This window comes from Cyanistes caeruleus, chromosome 18, assembly GCF_971803275.1.
Source record: "Cyanistes caeruleus chromosome 18, bCyaCae1.hap1.1, whole genome shotgun sequence".
Classification (NCBI taxonomy): Eukaryota; Metazoa; Chordata; class Aves; order Passeriformes; family Paridae; genus Cyanistes; species Cyanistes caeruleus.
The window spans coordinates 1984322-1997819 of record NC_141718.1 but is presented as its reverse complement, the minus strand read 5'-3'; the positions used below and the strand labels follow the sequence as shown (position 1 = coordinate 1997819).

Below are 13498 nucleotides of genomic sequence, written 5' to 3'. Positions count from 1 at the left end.
ACATGCCAGAAGGTGGGTTCAGTGCTCTGGTCATTCACCCTTGCAGTGGATCTGGGCCATTACCTGGTAATGGCTCTCCCAGCCCCAGGTAAGTCACCTCCCTTCCACAGACCTGCTCCAAGGGGATGTGAAAGCAAGTGATGACAGATGGCTTCAGAGCAGAGAGTATATATTCAAGATCTGCTTCCTGTGAACTGGATGACTAATCTGAGATCAAGTATCAGCTCTGGTACCAGGAGTTGCTGCCAGAACAGGGGGCTCCTTCTCCCCAGCAGGAGCAGAGGGATGCAGGCAGCTGGGCCAGCAGGAGCGCCAGGCAATGCCCTGGGTCTGGGCTTGGTACCTTAATCCCAAGCCAAACGAAAGAATCTGGATTGATTCATTAGCTGGCTGGATTCATTAACTGGATGCAAAACAGCATCTCAGCAAACTCTGCTGATCTCCTGAACTGGCACATGGTGCTTAAGGTCCTTCACACACACCCACTGCTGCCCACAGCTGCTGCATCTGAGCGGATGGAGCAAGTGTTTGTTCTGATGGGTTATTTACAGCCCCTGAGCACCCACTCCTGGCAGTTGTTGCACACAAGGCAAGCTAAGCCTTTGCTCTGGGCCAGGATTCAGGATCAGGTCCCCAGGGCCAAAGTGAACACGGCCATCCTCCTTGAAGAAGGCAGGCAAAAATTGGAGCCTGAATGTCTTTAAATATCTGAATGATGGCCAGATAAAATCCTCATGGGAAACAGATTTTTTTTTTTAATGCTCTCCGCTCTGTTACCAGATGAGCAATAACTCACACTGCAAGAAACTATCGCCCGCTTGCCAGCTGCTCTTCTGAAGATGGATGGTGGAGATTAAGGCCAAAGTATCTTCCTGCTGAAGAGCCTTTGGGCAGGACCCCCAGCACAGCACGCTCAGCCCTGGCAGGAGCCCTCGCTCCCTTACCTATCCCTCACAGCCTCCTTCCCCCTCCACCTGGCCCTTCCCCCATCTCCTTTGCTCCTCTCCACTTCCCTGCCCTGGCAAGATGATTTTGCCAGGGCCATTTACAGCTGCTTTTGCTCCTGTTTTTGATAGCTACAAAAGGCAAAACCGGGTTTGTTGGGCTCTGCTCTTCTGCAGTCTTCACTCATGGGATGCCACTGGTGCCATCCCGTGTGGGGGCTGTTTGCAGACCTTTCCAGGAGCTCCATGGGGTGGGAGCATCCCAGAGCTGCTGCACAGCTCTGTCCTGCACACCCAGTGTGCCCCCAGAGCCCATGTCCAGCACCCAGGGCAGACAAGAGACTTACATGTGTGATTGACCCTCGGTAGGTGATGGGCGACTCCGGAGGGGGTCTGGATGTGGGTGTTCCTTTGGTGATGCTTCCTCCCGAGGCAGAGCTGAGGGAAGTACCTGTAGGACACAAAACCTGTGAGCTGGGGGCTGGATTTGCTGTTCAGCACAAAACCCACAGGGCTGAGGCTACTTAGTGCAGCATTTGACCCAGTCTCTGGGCACTGGAGGGGATACCCTCCAAGAGCTGTCAGTGCTCAATCCCAAGCCTTGCAGAACCAAGTCTCCCCAGAAACCCAGCCCTGTGAGGAGGTAAAATACAGGTATTTTGAAGCTATCAGCTCCCCGCTGTCTTTGTGGAAGTGCCAGGCAGATTTATGAGCCTGGGATAAAGCACAGCCTGGCTCAGCCTCTCCTGATGTGATCAGAGCAAATCTGTGGCAAGATGCAGCTCAGGGTGGCTTGAGTTCATTCACACAGATCTGTCCTGGGTTGGAGCCAGCCCACTGCACTCAGGCTCCCGACTTGTCTTACTGGGGGCGTTCACAAACCAGAATTTTCACTATAAAGCAACACCTTTGCATTTATTTTCTTCTGTCTGGCTAATGGGGAAAGAAGCCCATGAGGGCTGTATTTAACCAAAACAGGGTCCCTGTCCAGCTGCACCAGCAACAATGAAGAGTGTGAAAATACCAATTAATGTAATTTAAACAGTTCTTGCTTTGTCATAAGCAACAGATTTCCAGGTGCCCCTTGGACACAAAACCTCCACCAGAATCAACGCCTGAGTCCCCGATTTTTGTGGAGGCAGAGAAAAGGGGCAAAGAGACCCCTATGGCTGGGCAGAATTGCAGAAGTCAAGCCTGAGATCAGTGGGCAGCTGCAGCCAGTGTGGCTTTCACCAAGCTTGGCAGTGCCAGCATCCCTCCCTCCCCACAGCTGGGGCACGCGCCTCCCGCTCCAGGTCCTCACCCCGCAGGATGGAGCCCTCCTGGGATGGCTGCAGAACCAGACTTTCTGGCTGGCTGGCCTGGCTTCTAGGAGAAAGTTGTTCCTGCTTTACTCCAGGAAAAGGCACTGGAAAACATTAAGCATGTATCAGCAGAGGTGCAGGACATGGGGCCACAGCCCTTGGCTGTGCCACCCTGGAGGCAGCACCTTCTCAGCACCTTTGCCATCCCCAGCTCTTTGGGATGGGCTTCCCCAGGGTGGTGAATACACAAACACCATCGAGCAAAGCCAGATCCTTTGCCCTGGCACTGCCCACACCAGGACCAGAGCTGACACTGAAAACCCTGTGCTGGTTTATAACAGGACCCACACACAGGGGGAAACAGAGCTCATATCCCTCCTCCCCAGGCTTGATCCCTCACCCATTCCCTCCTGCTGTTAAGAAAAAGCTTCCAAATCTGCAGACTAAACACTTTCTTTGTTCACTTCGGGCCATTTACTCTTTATCCTACCAGCCTGGGGAGCAACAATATATTTCCTTCCTTCGATCACAGTATTAGCTGGAGGGTATTTATAGGCTGGGAAGCGTCCCTGACGGAGTTGTTGCTTTCCTATGCTGCACAAATTTAGCTCCCTGTGTCTCTGCTCCCCTGATGGACTAATCCTTTCATCCTCTTAGCAGTTCTCTCTGTGCTCCCTTGCTGTGCCCCGTGCTCCTCCTTTCCCCCACGCTTCTGGTAGGCTCGCTCCCTCCTGCTCTCAGAGCACGTGAGAAACAACTCGTCTCCCAGTTCCTTACCCAGTTTCTTGGGATCCATGGTTAGTGGCAGGCCCATGGTGATGGAACCAACGGGGACCTTGGCGTGCTCGGGGCTGTAGGGTGTGTGGAGCTGGATGGGCATTCCCTGTGGGGCAAGAGGAGAGGTCAGGAGCAACTGATGGTCCCTGCGAGGCATCCCCACCACTCACACCTATCAATGCCCTACCTGGGAAATGGATCCGACGGATCTCTCCAGCACAGAGGGGTGCTTGGTGGAGGAGATGAGGGGAGGAGGGTTGGAGATGCTGGCTAGTCTCTGCAGCCCTGAGCGAGAGCTCTCATGCAGGTTTAGTGGGATGGGGTGTCCTGTGAGGAGAACACAAACGTCACTGTGTGACAAACCACATCCCTACACCTGCCCCAGCCAGAGTGGGGAGACACACCTGACCACCCTGGGAGCTTGGAATAGCCCAACCTGTGACAATGGCTGTAAGCACAGCCTCTGTGCTCGCTCCCACGTCAGGCAGGGGAGGGCACGTGCCACGCAGCCAGTGGGTTTTACTTGCCTGGTGGGTTATACTGGAACAAGTGGGGCTCCGCCTGGGGAGAAGTTTTGATCACATCCCGGGGGTAGGACAGAACAGGGGGCCAGCAGGAGGCAGCCATCGACTCAGCACTCAGCTTCTGAGCCTCTGCAATGGCTGAGAAATGCACGGACTTTTCTGCAAAGGACACAGAAAGAAGCAGCGTGGTCAGTGGCCAGCATGGGGTCCCTGTGAGCATGGGCAGGGAAAAAGAGCCAGCTCCAAGCACAGGAGATGGCTTCAATTCAGTCCAACTTGGCTGAGAGGTGATGAGGGCTGAACTCCCCAGCCAAGCTAAAAGGAAAAAGCTCAGTGTCACTGCCTGGATTCCACAGCATTTATTTCACTCAGATTTCAAGTGTGGTGGGATGTCTGTGTCGGTGACTGCTGGTGCTCACTGCCTGCAGGAAGCTCTGTGGACCTGGTGCCATCACACCTCACCCAGGAGAGATGGCATTTGTCATGCAGCTGGTTGCTGAGCCCAGCTCCTGCCAGGACTTGGCCATGAGTGAACTCCCAGCATGGCAAGGCTGGAGGATTAATGATGATGCTGCCAAATCCTTCCCCGAGGTAAAAGCCAAGAAGCATCAATGTTGGCATCCCTCTGGTGCATGGGGGACATCCAGAGGGCACCAGCTCTCTGGTGACTACACTGTGGTGGGCCCCAGGCCATCACTACAGGGACAGGCTCATCATCACATCACATAGGGACATGAAAGCTCAGCTGCTATTAAAGGCCATCTCCTGGCTGTAAACCATTTGTGGGCTGTGGGAAGGGGCCAGAAATAATGGCATCAGTTTCTTGGACAGCAAGGGAATAACACACTGATGTTCTCTGAACACCTGGGACATGCACACTGCTCGAGACTGTCAAAGGCAAACAAAGATGGATATGGGCTCTGTGGAACAACCAAATGAGAGAAAGGAGGGAGGCTCACTGGTCCTCTGTGAGGCACAGGCTGGAGGCAGGAAAGCCTCCCAAAATTACCTGGGATTCAGGGCATCCTGGATACCAGGCTGGGTTCATCCTGGCTATAAAAAGGCTGATGGGAGGCCAAGAAGAGCTTAATTATGGAGGAGCTGTGCTGGGGACACCTAAACCCTGCCATGTGCTGAAAGATGCTGAGAAAAAGAGAGGCTTGATCTGCACCAGCTCTATGCCAAGTGCATCCTCATGCTTGGCTAAGCAGACAGATGAGACAGCCTTTTCTGGGTGGATTAGAGGCAGGTTTGGTAGGATTGGATTGTAATCAATAAACACTTAATTTTGCACTGCCCTTCCTCCCCAGATCCACCTGTGTAATGTTCACATTGACCAGAAATTAGAAATTGGGCAGTAAACAATAGCAATCACAAATGAACCCAGCCTTTAACCATCAATTTTTGATAAAAATAGATGCTGAATCCCGCTAAGCCTAATAATAGGGCAAGTAGATTATCAGAGGCCAAATTTAATGAGGCTTTACTACATTATCGTTATTAATGCTCAGTGTACTCTGAAGCTGGGAGATTATTCTTGTCCGCCTCAGTGAGAGAAGAAATCCATTCTGGGCACACAGAGGTGTGCAGGCACTCACACCTCTGCAGCCTGCTGGGACCAGACCTTGGCTGTGGCCTCTTCTGTCCCCACGTAGGATCCCTTCATCCTGCCAACAGAGGGGAATCCAGGCACACCCTCCTCACTGATGTAGAGTCTCTGGCACATCCACACTCCCTGATCTGCTCCCCTTCAGCTCGGCCCCATTCAGCTCTGCTCTTGTGGGGGCAAACAGCGCTGGGAACTCCCAGCTGAAGACGCTCCCTGACACCAAGGCACTGTCAGCCAAGGCTATGTGCACCCTGGATGGCTCTTGGAGAGCTTCATCCTCCTCCCCTCCCCGTGGGAGCCATCCCCTCCCCTGCGAGCCTCTCCAGCCTGTGAAATGTGGCCAGTTCCTAATTGCCCCCACATTAGAGGGTGGCTATAACTCAGCCAGCTTTTGATAAAATAGCACTTACACGGGGAAGAGAGAGTTCCTATTACCGTTTATCAAGTCCCTGGAATGGGAGCGAAGGAGTCAGAGTTTATATGATCCGTCATCCAAATTAATGCTCTTGGCTCCCCACTGCCTACAAAGGCCAAATGAAACACAACTAAATCAGCACACAACACGCTGCTGGCGCTCCAACCGCCCAGCGATAACCAAAGATACGCCCGACGGCAACTCGGCACTGGGGAAAGGGATCCGTCTGCCTGTCGGTGAGATCCAGGCAGGGCTGCCTGCCTCTGCCCAGCCCCGAGATTTGCAGCTCCTCTTGGAAGGCAGGGCAGGCAGGGCAGTGCTCAGGAAGGTATGGCTGGCTGGCCACCCTCCAAGCTGATACAGCCCCAGCCAGCGGCTGCGAGGCAGCCAACGCCTCGGCCAGGATGTGTGCAAGACGTGGCTTTGAAGCGGGTCCAGAGCGGTGAGAAGGATGTTAATCTCCGGAGCGGTTGCTGGAGTTCAGGCTCTCTTATCGAGCCAGGGAGGAACAGGAGTACCTGCTCTGGTGGAGCCAGCCCCTTGCTGAGAGGTGGCACAGGGCTGCTCTCCAGAGGGCTCTGCAGGCTGTGCTGGACTCTCCCTGCTAACTCCGAGCCATGTGGCAGCACGATGTCTGCAGTCTGGATGTTTGCCACTTCACTGGGATGCCTTGGAAAGCAGGGAAGGGATGCACACAGACTTGCCAGGACTATCTGGCTATCTCCCTTCTAAGCCGTGACCCACAGCCAGGACGTGTTCCAAGAGGCAGAGACAGAACTGAGACGGTGCCTGAGTCCATACTTGTACTGAAACCAGGGCTTTGGGGGAGTTCATTTCTCCCCTTGATGTAACTCATTACAAACCTGCTGCTTTTCAAAAGAGAGATGCATTCCCATCATGAACAGGGGAGACTAGCCTGTATCTCCCTAGAGTCCACATGCATTCCAGCCCCACTGTGGCACCCAGCACAGATGCACATCCACACAGGGCTTGGAGAGCACACAGCTGGAGCCCAAGACCTGCTGAGATGTTTGCAGGGATATAGGGAGGCATAATTACTTTCATTAACATGAAAGATTCAGAGCTGTACAGAGGAGAGAATAAAGTGCTTCATATCATTAGTGCTTTGCAGAGAACAAAGCAACAAAAGATCCACCTGGATAACAGATCCTTGTACTTGAAAATGGTGCCAACAGACCACAGAGTGGAGTGGGTGACTTCAACCCCTAAACCCTGCCTTGTACCTCATACCCACTAACCTGCCTCACCTCTTCACCCTCCTGTAGCCAGGAGGAAGCTGGAGCTGCAGCACTGGGACATGGGTGATGCAGAGCTCCGGGCTGGCGTGCTGCCTGTGGCACCCAGCTCACAAGGAAGCTGAGCAGTGCAGCATCAGATCTGCACAGGATTACAGCACAGGAGATCAAACCTGATTACCTGCCACTGGTGGGGGAAGAGCTGGAGGGGAACTGTTCCACCTGGGCAGCAAACAGGAGCACAGCAGGATAAGATCAACTGGAAATGGGACTTCACGGGTGGCAACGCCTCAGCTTAGGGGAAACTCCCTTTCTTGCAAGGTGAGCAGTCACCTTCCTTGCTTATATGCAAAACATTCAGGTGTGATGCACACGTGGTGCTATTTATTGTTTGAAAAAATTGTGGTGGCCAAGTGCCAGCAACCGACTCTTTTTGTGAGCACATCCTTCTGTCCAGAGGGACGTGACAGATTGAGGAATAACTACCTGGCCTGGACACTGCAGAGCAGGCTGCTACAATCCTGGCTGCTGGAGGGTGAACTAGTGCAGTGATTTTCCAGCAAAGATCACAGCCCAAGTCCAGTGCCTCCTCAGTTCAGTCTTATCCACCCTCCTCTTCCATGCACAAGTAGGTGATTTTTGCAGCTGCACCCATTCCTGCTCAGGATCCAGCACTGGTGGACATTGTACCCACCCAAGCCCAACTTCCCTGCTCCTGACTGTGCCATTGGTGAAAGCCTCTCATCTTCCTCAACCGAGCCACAGGCTGGCTATGGGGGGCAGGGACACACTCTGAACTGGAACAGACTCTAACACTCAGATTAAAAACACATTTAGAGGATGGTCTCATCAGGACTTCCCGTCTCTCCTTAACCTTGATCCCCAGGTGCTCAAGCTAATAATGTTTCAGATGCTCTATGGTGGGAACCTCTGAATTGCTCATTAGGCAGCCAAACCACATCAGAGCTATTCCGGGGAGAAAGCACTGGGAATCTTTACAGGAACCTTTGGACTCCGAGTCACAGTATTAGCATTGATTTTAAATGAAATAATGGTCCCCACTGTGCATTAAAAGCATTCTTTATAGAAAGCCAGCAAGGTAGAAAAGAGCCATTGTACCCAGAGCCTTGGCATGCCTCCAGGCCCCTCTGCTCTCTGGTGAATGGCAGACGCTAATAAAGGCAATCTTCACCTCCTCAGCGCTCCACACTGCCCGGTGTTTGCTGTGGGCTCAACGAGACATCATGTACTGCCTAATGAACATGGGAAATTAGTCCTGCCTCTCTCGTCCTGCCTCAAGATGCTATTACAGAGCTTTCAGGGGTCGAAACAAGCTTTCACCTAAGAGGGGGAAAGCTGCTGGCTGCGTACAGCTGCACAGCCCGGACAAACGCAGCCCTACCTTCCTTTTCACCAACACTGGGGCTCCGGCTCTTCCCCCTGGGACTGCTGCTGGGCTGCTGCTGCTCCTTCTCAGCCTGCTGCTGCTGGGACTGTGAGAGCTTGCTGGGGGGCATGTCCTCGCGGGCAGACTCGTGGGCTTTTGTGATCTGCTGCTGGTAGAGAGCCAAGGCGTGGGGAGGCACCTGAGGCTTCGCGCTTCCGCTCTGCAACACCCCCTCTGGGAAACCTTCGGAAATCTGCAAAGCAGTAAAAGAATTGGTGACACTCCTCACGTGCTGCTGGCAACCGTGACAATCTTGAGGACATCAGGAGTTATGAGAAGCCCCTGTCCCACACTATCATGGCAAGTCTTAGCAGAGACCAAACAGGGCTTCAAAGCTCACTAGCCACAGGAGATTAAAAACGCCCATGACAAGGAGTACCTGTGCTGGTGATACTACAGGAAAGAGTCAGACTTGTCCAAAACCTCTAATCTACAGCTACGTGCTTGTAGCTTTTGCCAGAAGTTACATTACAGCAGCCACATCTTAAGCTGCAGTATGTGAAACTGGAAGAGCATCAGGAATGGATCCTCCCTGAGCATGCAAACCCCAAAGCAGGGATTTGCTCCCTGCCCACCCTGTGTCGCTGCTCCTCCAGTGCTGACCCTGGAGACACCAGGATGCTTCTCCTCACAGCCCAAGTCACTACATCAGTACTTTCAATACATGGCTACTGGGTGGTCGAAAAGGGGGACCAAGCAAAGCTCCTGTGTGAGGAAGGTGATATCCTTCAAGCACGAGATGAAGTGCAGGGCTGGGAAGGTGCACTCTTTCTTTTTAAAGCAATGGGAGGCAGCAGTCATGTGGCAGTGAGAAGCTTTTTCTGTCCAGACCTCCCACGATTTTCTGATAAAAGAGCTCAAGAGACATCCAAATGCTGCTGGCAGAGCTGCTCCAGCAGCTGGGAACACGCTCTGCACAGGGAGCACCTTGCCTGGCCGGAGGCTCGCACCGCCCAGGCACAGCTCTCTGAGGAGCAGAGGCCATCCCCAGGGATGAGCACATCCCTGCAATCCTGACTCACACCACGGAGCCCAGGGGGAGAGCGTGCACGAGGCACAGGCTGTGCTCCCAGTCCCAGCCCTCTCCAGCAGGGTACTCACAATGGGAGGGATGGCAGCAGCTCTCTGCTTCAGCTGCTTCAGGTCCAGCGGCTTCTGTGGCGAGGAGTTGAGCCTGGCGTCGCTGGCGGTGTTGAGCAGGCTGGGCCGGGGGGACAGCAACCTGGAACCAAAACACAGCGTCAGCCACTGACAGGCTCCATGGCCCAGGGCTCCCCCACACCCTGCATCCCTGGTTTGTGCTGCCAAAGCCAGAGGACATCCTCTGCATCAGAGAGGAGTGTGTTGACCGCTGCTGGGAATCTGGGCTCAAAGACAACCCCCGTGGGACTACATGTTTAAAGAAGACCCTTATGTCCGGCTCAAGTGACTCTTGAGCCTACTTTTCCTCATCCCCATGCTATTTCTAGCAAATCTGCTGCTGTCCAGAATAAGCCTGAGGAAAAATGGACTCCAGAGCTGGGTGTAATGGAGGGAGAGGACCAGTTCAGACTTCATTTGGGCATCATGCTACCCTCCAGAGCTCACACGTAGGGCTCACCCAGGGCTGGGGATCAGCTTTATGCTCTTCTTCAAGGACTGTCTTTTATCAAGGTGCTAAAGCCAGGCCAAGCCACCATGTGCAGACAACTCAGGCCCCTGGGTCACTTGGAAGACTAGAGGCTGGATTTGGATGAGATTTGGTACTCAGCAGCCCAGCAGCTGTGCAGCCCTGCACCCTCGCCACTTGCTCTTCCCCTTGGCTGTTTAAACTGCCTGGCAGACACAGCCAGCCTGTGCAAACGTGGGGAACATCCCCACGGTGCCACCAAAACGGGGTGGGATGGAGGCAAAGCCCATGGGTCAAACCCTCAGCGTGTCCAGCTCCTGAGCTTATGCTGAGACCTCAGGGACCACATCTGTCCAGGCCATCTCTGCTTTCTCTCCCTCCTGACTCCAATTTGTTGAAGCCAGTTCATAGTTTTCAAGCTTTACAGCTTGATTTGTTTATTTTAGCTGTTATTTCAGTGCTCTCTTCAGCCTATAAATTTCAAGGTCATTCCATGCTCACCCTTGGATGAATAAACAAGCGTGGCGGGGCCATGTGCGGGGAATAAACTCATGATGGTGCTGGGACTGCCCCAGCCCTCACCCTGCACAGGGCCTGGCATCAGAGGGGAAGGGACCCACATCCACACTGAGACCAGGGTTAGGCACCCAGGGCAAACCAGCCACAGGACAGCAAATTTGAACTCTTCCCTAAATAATCCCAATGATGTCGGCCTGTGCAGCCACATGGGTGCTGTGAAGCCACACTCCTGGAAGGGTGTAATGCCTCAAAATCTGCTGAGACACAGGGCTGGGGACAAGGGCACCCAGCACTTGTCCCTGAGACCTTCACGCTGAGCTGTGGAACTGCCACCCCAGCAGCTGCTTCGTGCACTCAGTGGTGCTTGAAGAGGTACATTTAAGCACCCTTAAAGTCCCTTTAAGCACCCTCAAGATCTTCAGGTTTCCTGAAGCCCTCCAGGATCCTGATGCTTCGGAAGCCAAAGTCAGTATTAAATTCATCAATATGCAAATTGCCTAATTACTTACGTCCCTCCCAGCAGATCTTGCGCCAGACAATGGGATGTCTGTTGGGTGCTTTGCTCTGGAAATCACCATATGAACAATTCTTGGTGTCTCTTATCCACCTGCTGCCAACCCAGCACCTCCCAAACCCAAGGACCAGTGCCTTAAGATGGCTGATGGCATTGGGAAGGATGGGAAGAGAGAGCAGGAAGGGGTCACAGCTGAGCCTCAGCACTGTGGAAATGTGCCCTCCCAGGCACAAAGCTTTGGGGATGACCATGACACTGCATTTCCTGTACTCTTTCTCCGTCTGCCACGGAGACGGATGGGGACTAATTTAACTTCCAGATGATCCAACACACTGATACACAACCCAGCCAAACACGATTGCACAGTAGCTGTGTGAAGGCAGTGGCTACCAGACCCCCACAATGGGCTCCCCCAAGCCAGAGACACGGCTCCAACACTGCCCTGGCCTGGCAGAGTCCCTGCACTCCGAGCTGAGCCAGCAATGGGACGTGCAGCACTGAGCTGGTCGGTGCAGGTGTCTCCTCACCATGCTGCAGGTCGGCAGCGGTAGCTGCGTGTGGCCTCCCTCACTTGTCCCCATCTGGCGTGACCTCCTGCTGAACCACATCTTGGCTGTGCTTGCAGCAGCCCTCCTGCAGCACTCGCTGCATGGATCCACAGACAACCAGCTGCCTCCTTCAGCTTGGATGAGTTAAGGCTGTGCCTCCTCAATCCTGGACATGTCTTTGCTAGCGTGAACTGCAGGAGGACCAAAAAAAGGCTGCCCCTACTGTGAACCCTTTCCTTTCTCACCACGGGGACACCCCAGCCACCCTCTGTCCTCTTCTGGGAGATGCCGGGGACAGCTTGATGCTTTCACAAGCTCAGGGAAGAGCACCCACGCCCCGCTGGCGCTGGGTGGGTGGGCGAGCATCGGGTGATGCGGTGACGGGGCGGCTCACGCGGCATCGCGGCAGCCCGGTCCCGCTCAGCGCGAGTCACGCTGCGGCAGCGGGGCTGCGCCAACGCCCGCGGGCCGGCAGCCCTCGGCCCACAGGGGAGGCAAGGCAGCAAAGCTACAGCTGGGAAGGGCACCGAGTCCCCACCGGGAGCGCGGCGCCGCCAAAAGCTCCGAGCCAGCTGAGGATCAACCCCGTGGGTGCTTCTGGGCTGGGAAGCGCCCGATGCCAGCGTCAGCTGCAGCCTTCCCATGCCAGCAGGCTCTGCCATCGCCCGCGCCTCATCGCCACAGCGGGTAAGAGGAGTGGCCCGGGAGCTGCGGGACGCCTGTTTAATGTTTAATATTCCTGGAAGCTGGTAACTGTTTGACAAGCGAGATAGGCGCTGACTCAGCGAGGAGCCGCGATGGAAAAGTCGTTCCCAAGACGACTTGCTCCTCTGCTGCTGAGGAGTCGGTACAAGCCGCTGCTGCCCTGCTTTCGGTCGGGTTAATGTTAAACTGGAGGAGGACAGCCCTGCTGGCCTCACTCTCCCTTACTGGGAGATTTTCTCCTGTCTGGGAAGCAGGGGAGGGTGGGGAGGGGTGGTGCTGGACTCTGGCCATTGCTGGAGAGGAGCACTGCAGCCAAGAGGCCTCAGCCACGGGGCCGGGGCCAGCGGCACCCACGCCACCCCTTGGCACCGCCAGCACTGTTCCAGCTACTTGGCAGCGAGGGGCTGCACCCCAGAGGATGCTCCCACACCAGCAGCGCTCCTCCACTGGCTCCTGCATCGATCACAGGGGAAGCACAGAGGCCATTTGGAGTGGTGGGATGCACAACATCTCCCTCTGACTTCATCCCACCACTTTGCTGAGTTGCTTTTTCAATAACCCCAGCCACAGCGCTCCACACAAGAGCCCACAGAAGGCTTGCACGGCACTGGATGCAGGACGTGGGATGCCAGCCTTCAGTCCCTGCCCAGCTCTGAGCCAAGAAGGGACTGCTGCCCCTACATACAACAGCAGGGTGTACAAAGGAGTCCTACCTGGCCCAGGAGCCAGCACTAAACTCAGTGCTACAAAGATGTGTGTATTCATATGTATTCTTGAAAAAGGGAAAAACCTCTCTCCATCTGTCAGGCTCTTGGGTGGGGAGGGCCCTGTGGGAGAAGCTGGGAGGGAAGCAAGATGTCTCTCCAAGGAGGAGGCCACTGTTTCTCCTCCCTGTCCCAAGAGCCATCTGTGAAGGGTCTGAGGCGCTCTTGGCTGCCAGGCCTAGGGGTGGGTGGAGGGCTTGGGACCGCAGAGGCTCAGGTGAAGACCCACTGGCATGGCAGGAAATCTCACACAGACCACATTCTCCTGCCTTTACTGCCAGGATGGATAATTTGCCCCTAGAGATCTGAGCAACATCTCTGCCAAAGGAGCAACTCTCCCCCTCTTGCAGCGGAAACACATCCCTGACATGACTTTTCTCCTGCCAATGCCAATTCAGACGGAAACCGTTCCCAACCCCGGATGCTGGCAAACCAGCACAATGCCACTGTCCCTGAGAGCACATCCCGCTCCATTGCGTCACCCACATGGGCAGCTGCCACCAGCAGATGCAGTGGCACCAACATCTGCCCACGGCCGTGTCCCAGAAGCACCCGTACGTTGG

General features: G+C 54.7%; 1 protein-coding gene across 23 annotated transcripts in view; it reads right to left on the bottom strand.

Annotated features, from left to right (window-relative positions):
- Positions 1-13498, bottom strand: part of NCOR2 (nuclear receptor corepressor 2) — a 225541-nt gene that overhangs the window by 22393 nt on the left and 189650 nt on the right. For all 23 annotated transcript variants that reach the window (XM_086855208.1, XM_086855219.1, XM_086855225.1 and 20 more), the window contains 7 exons: positions 9378-9498; positions 8232-8469; positions 3553-3708; positions 3213-3352; positions 3026-3131; positions 2248-2352; positions 1292-1395 (listed from right to left, as the gene is read on the bottom strand). In XM_086855208.1, the coding sequence (XP_086711334.1) occupies positions 1292-1395; positions 2248-2352; positions 3026-3131; positions 3213-3352; positions 3553-3708; positions 8232-8469; positions 9378-9498 (970 nt within the window). The remainder of the gene's footprint in view (positions 1-1291; positions 1396-2247; positions 2353-3025; positions 3132-3212; positions 3353-3552; positions 3709-8231; positions 8470-9377; positions 9499-13498) is intronic.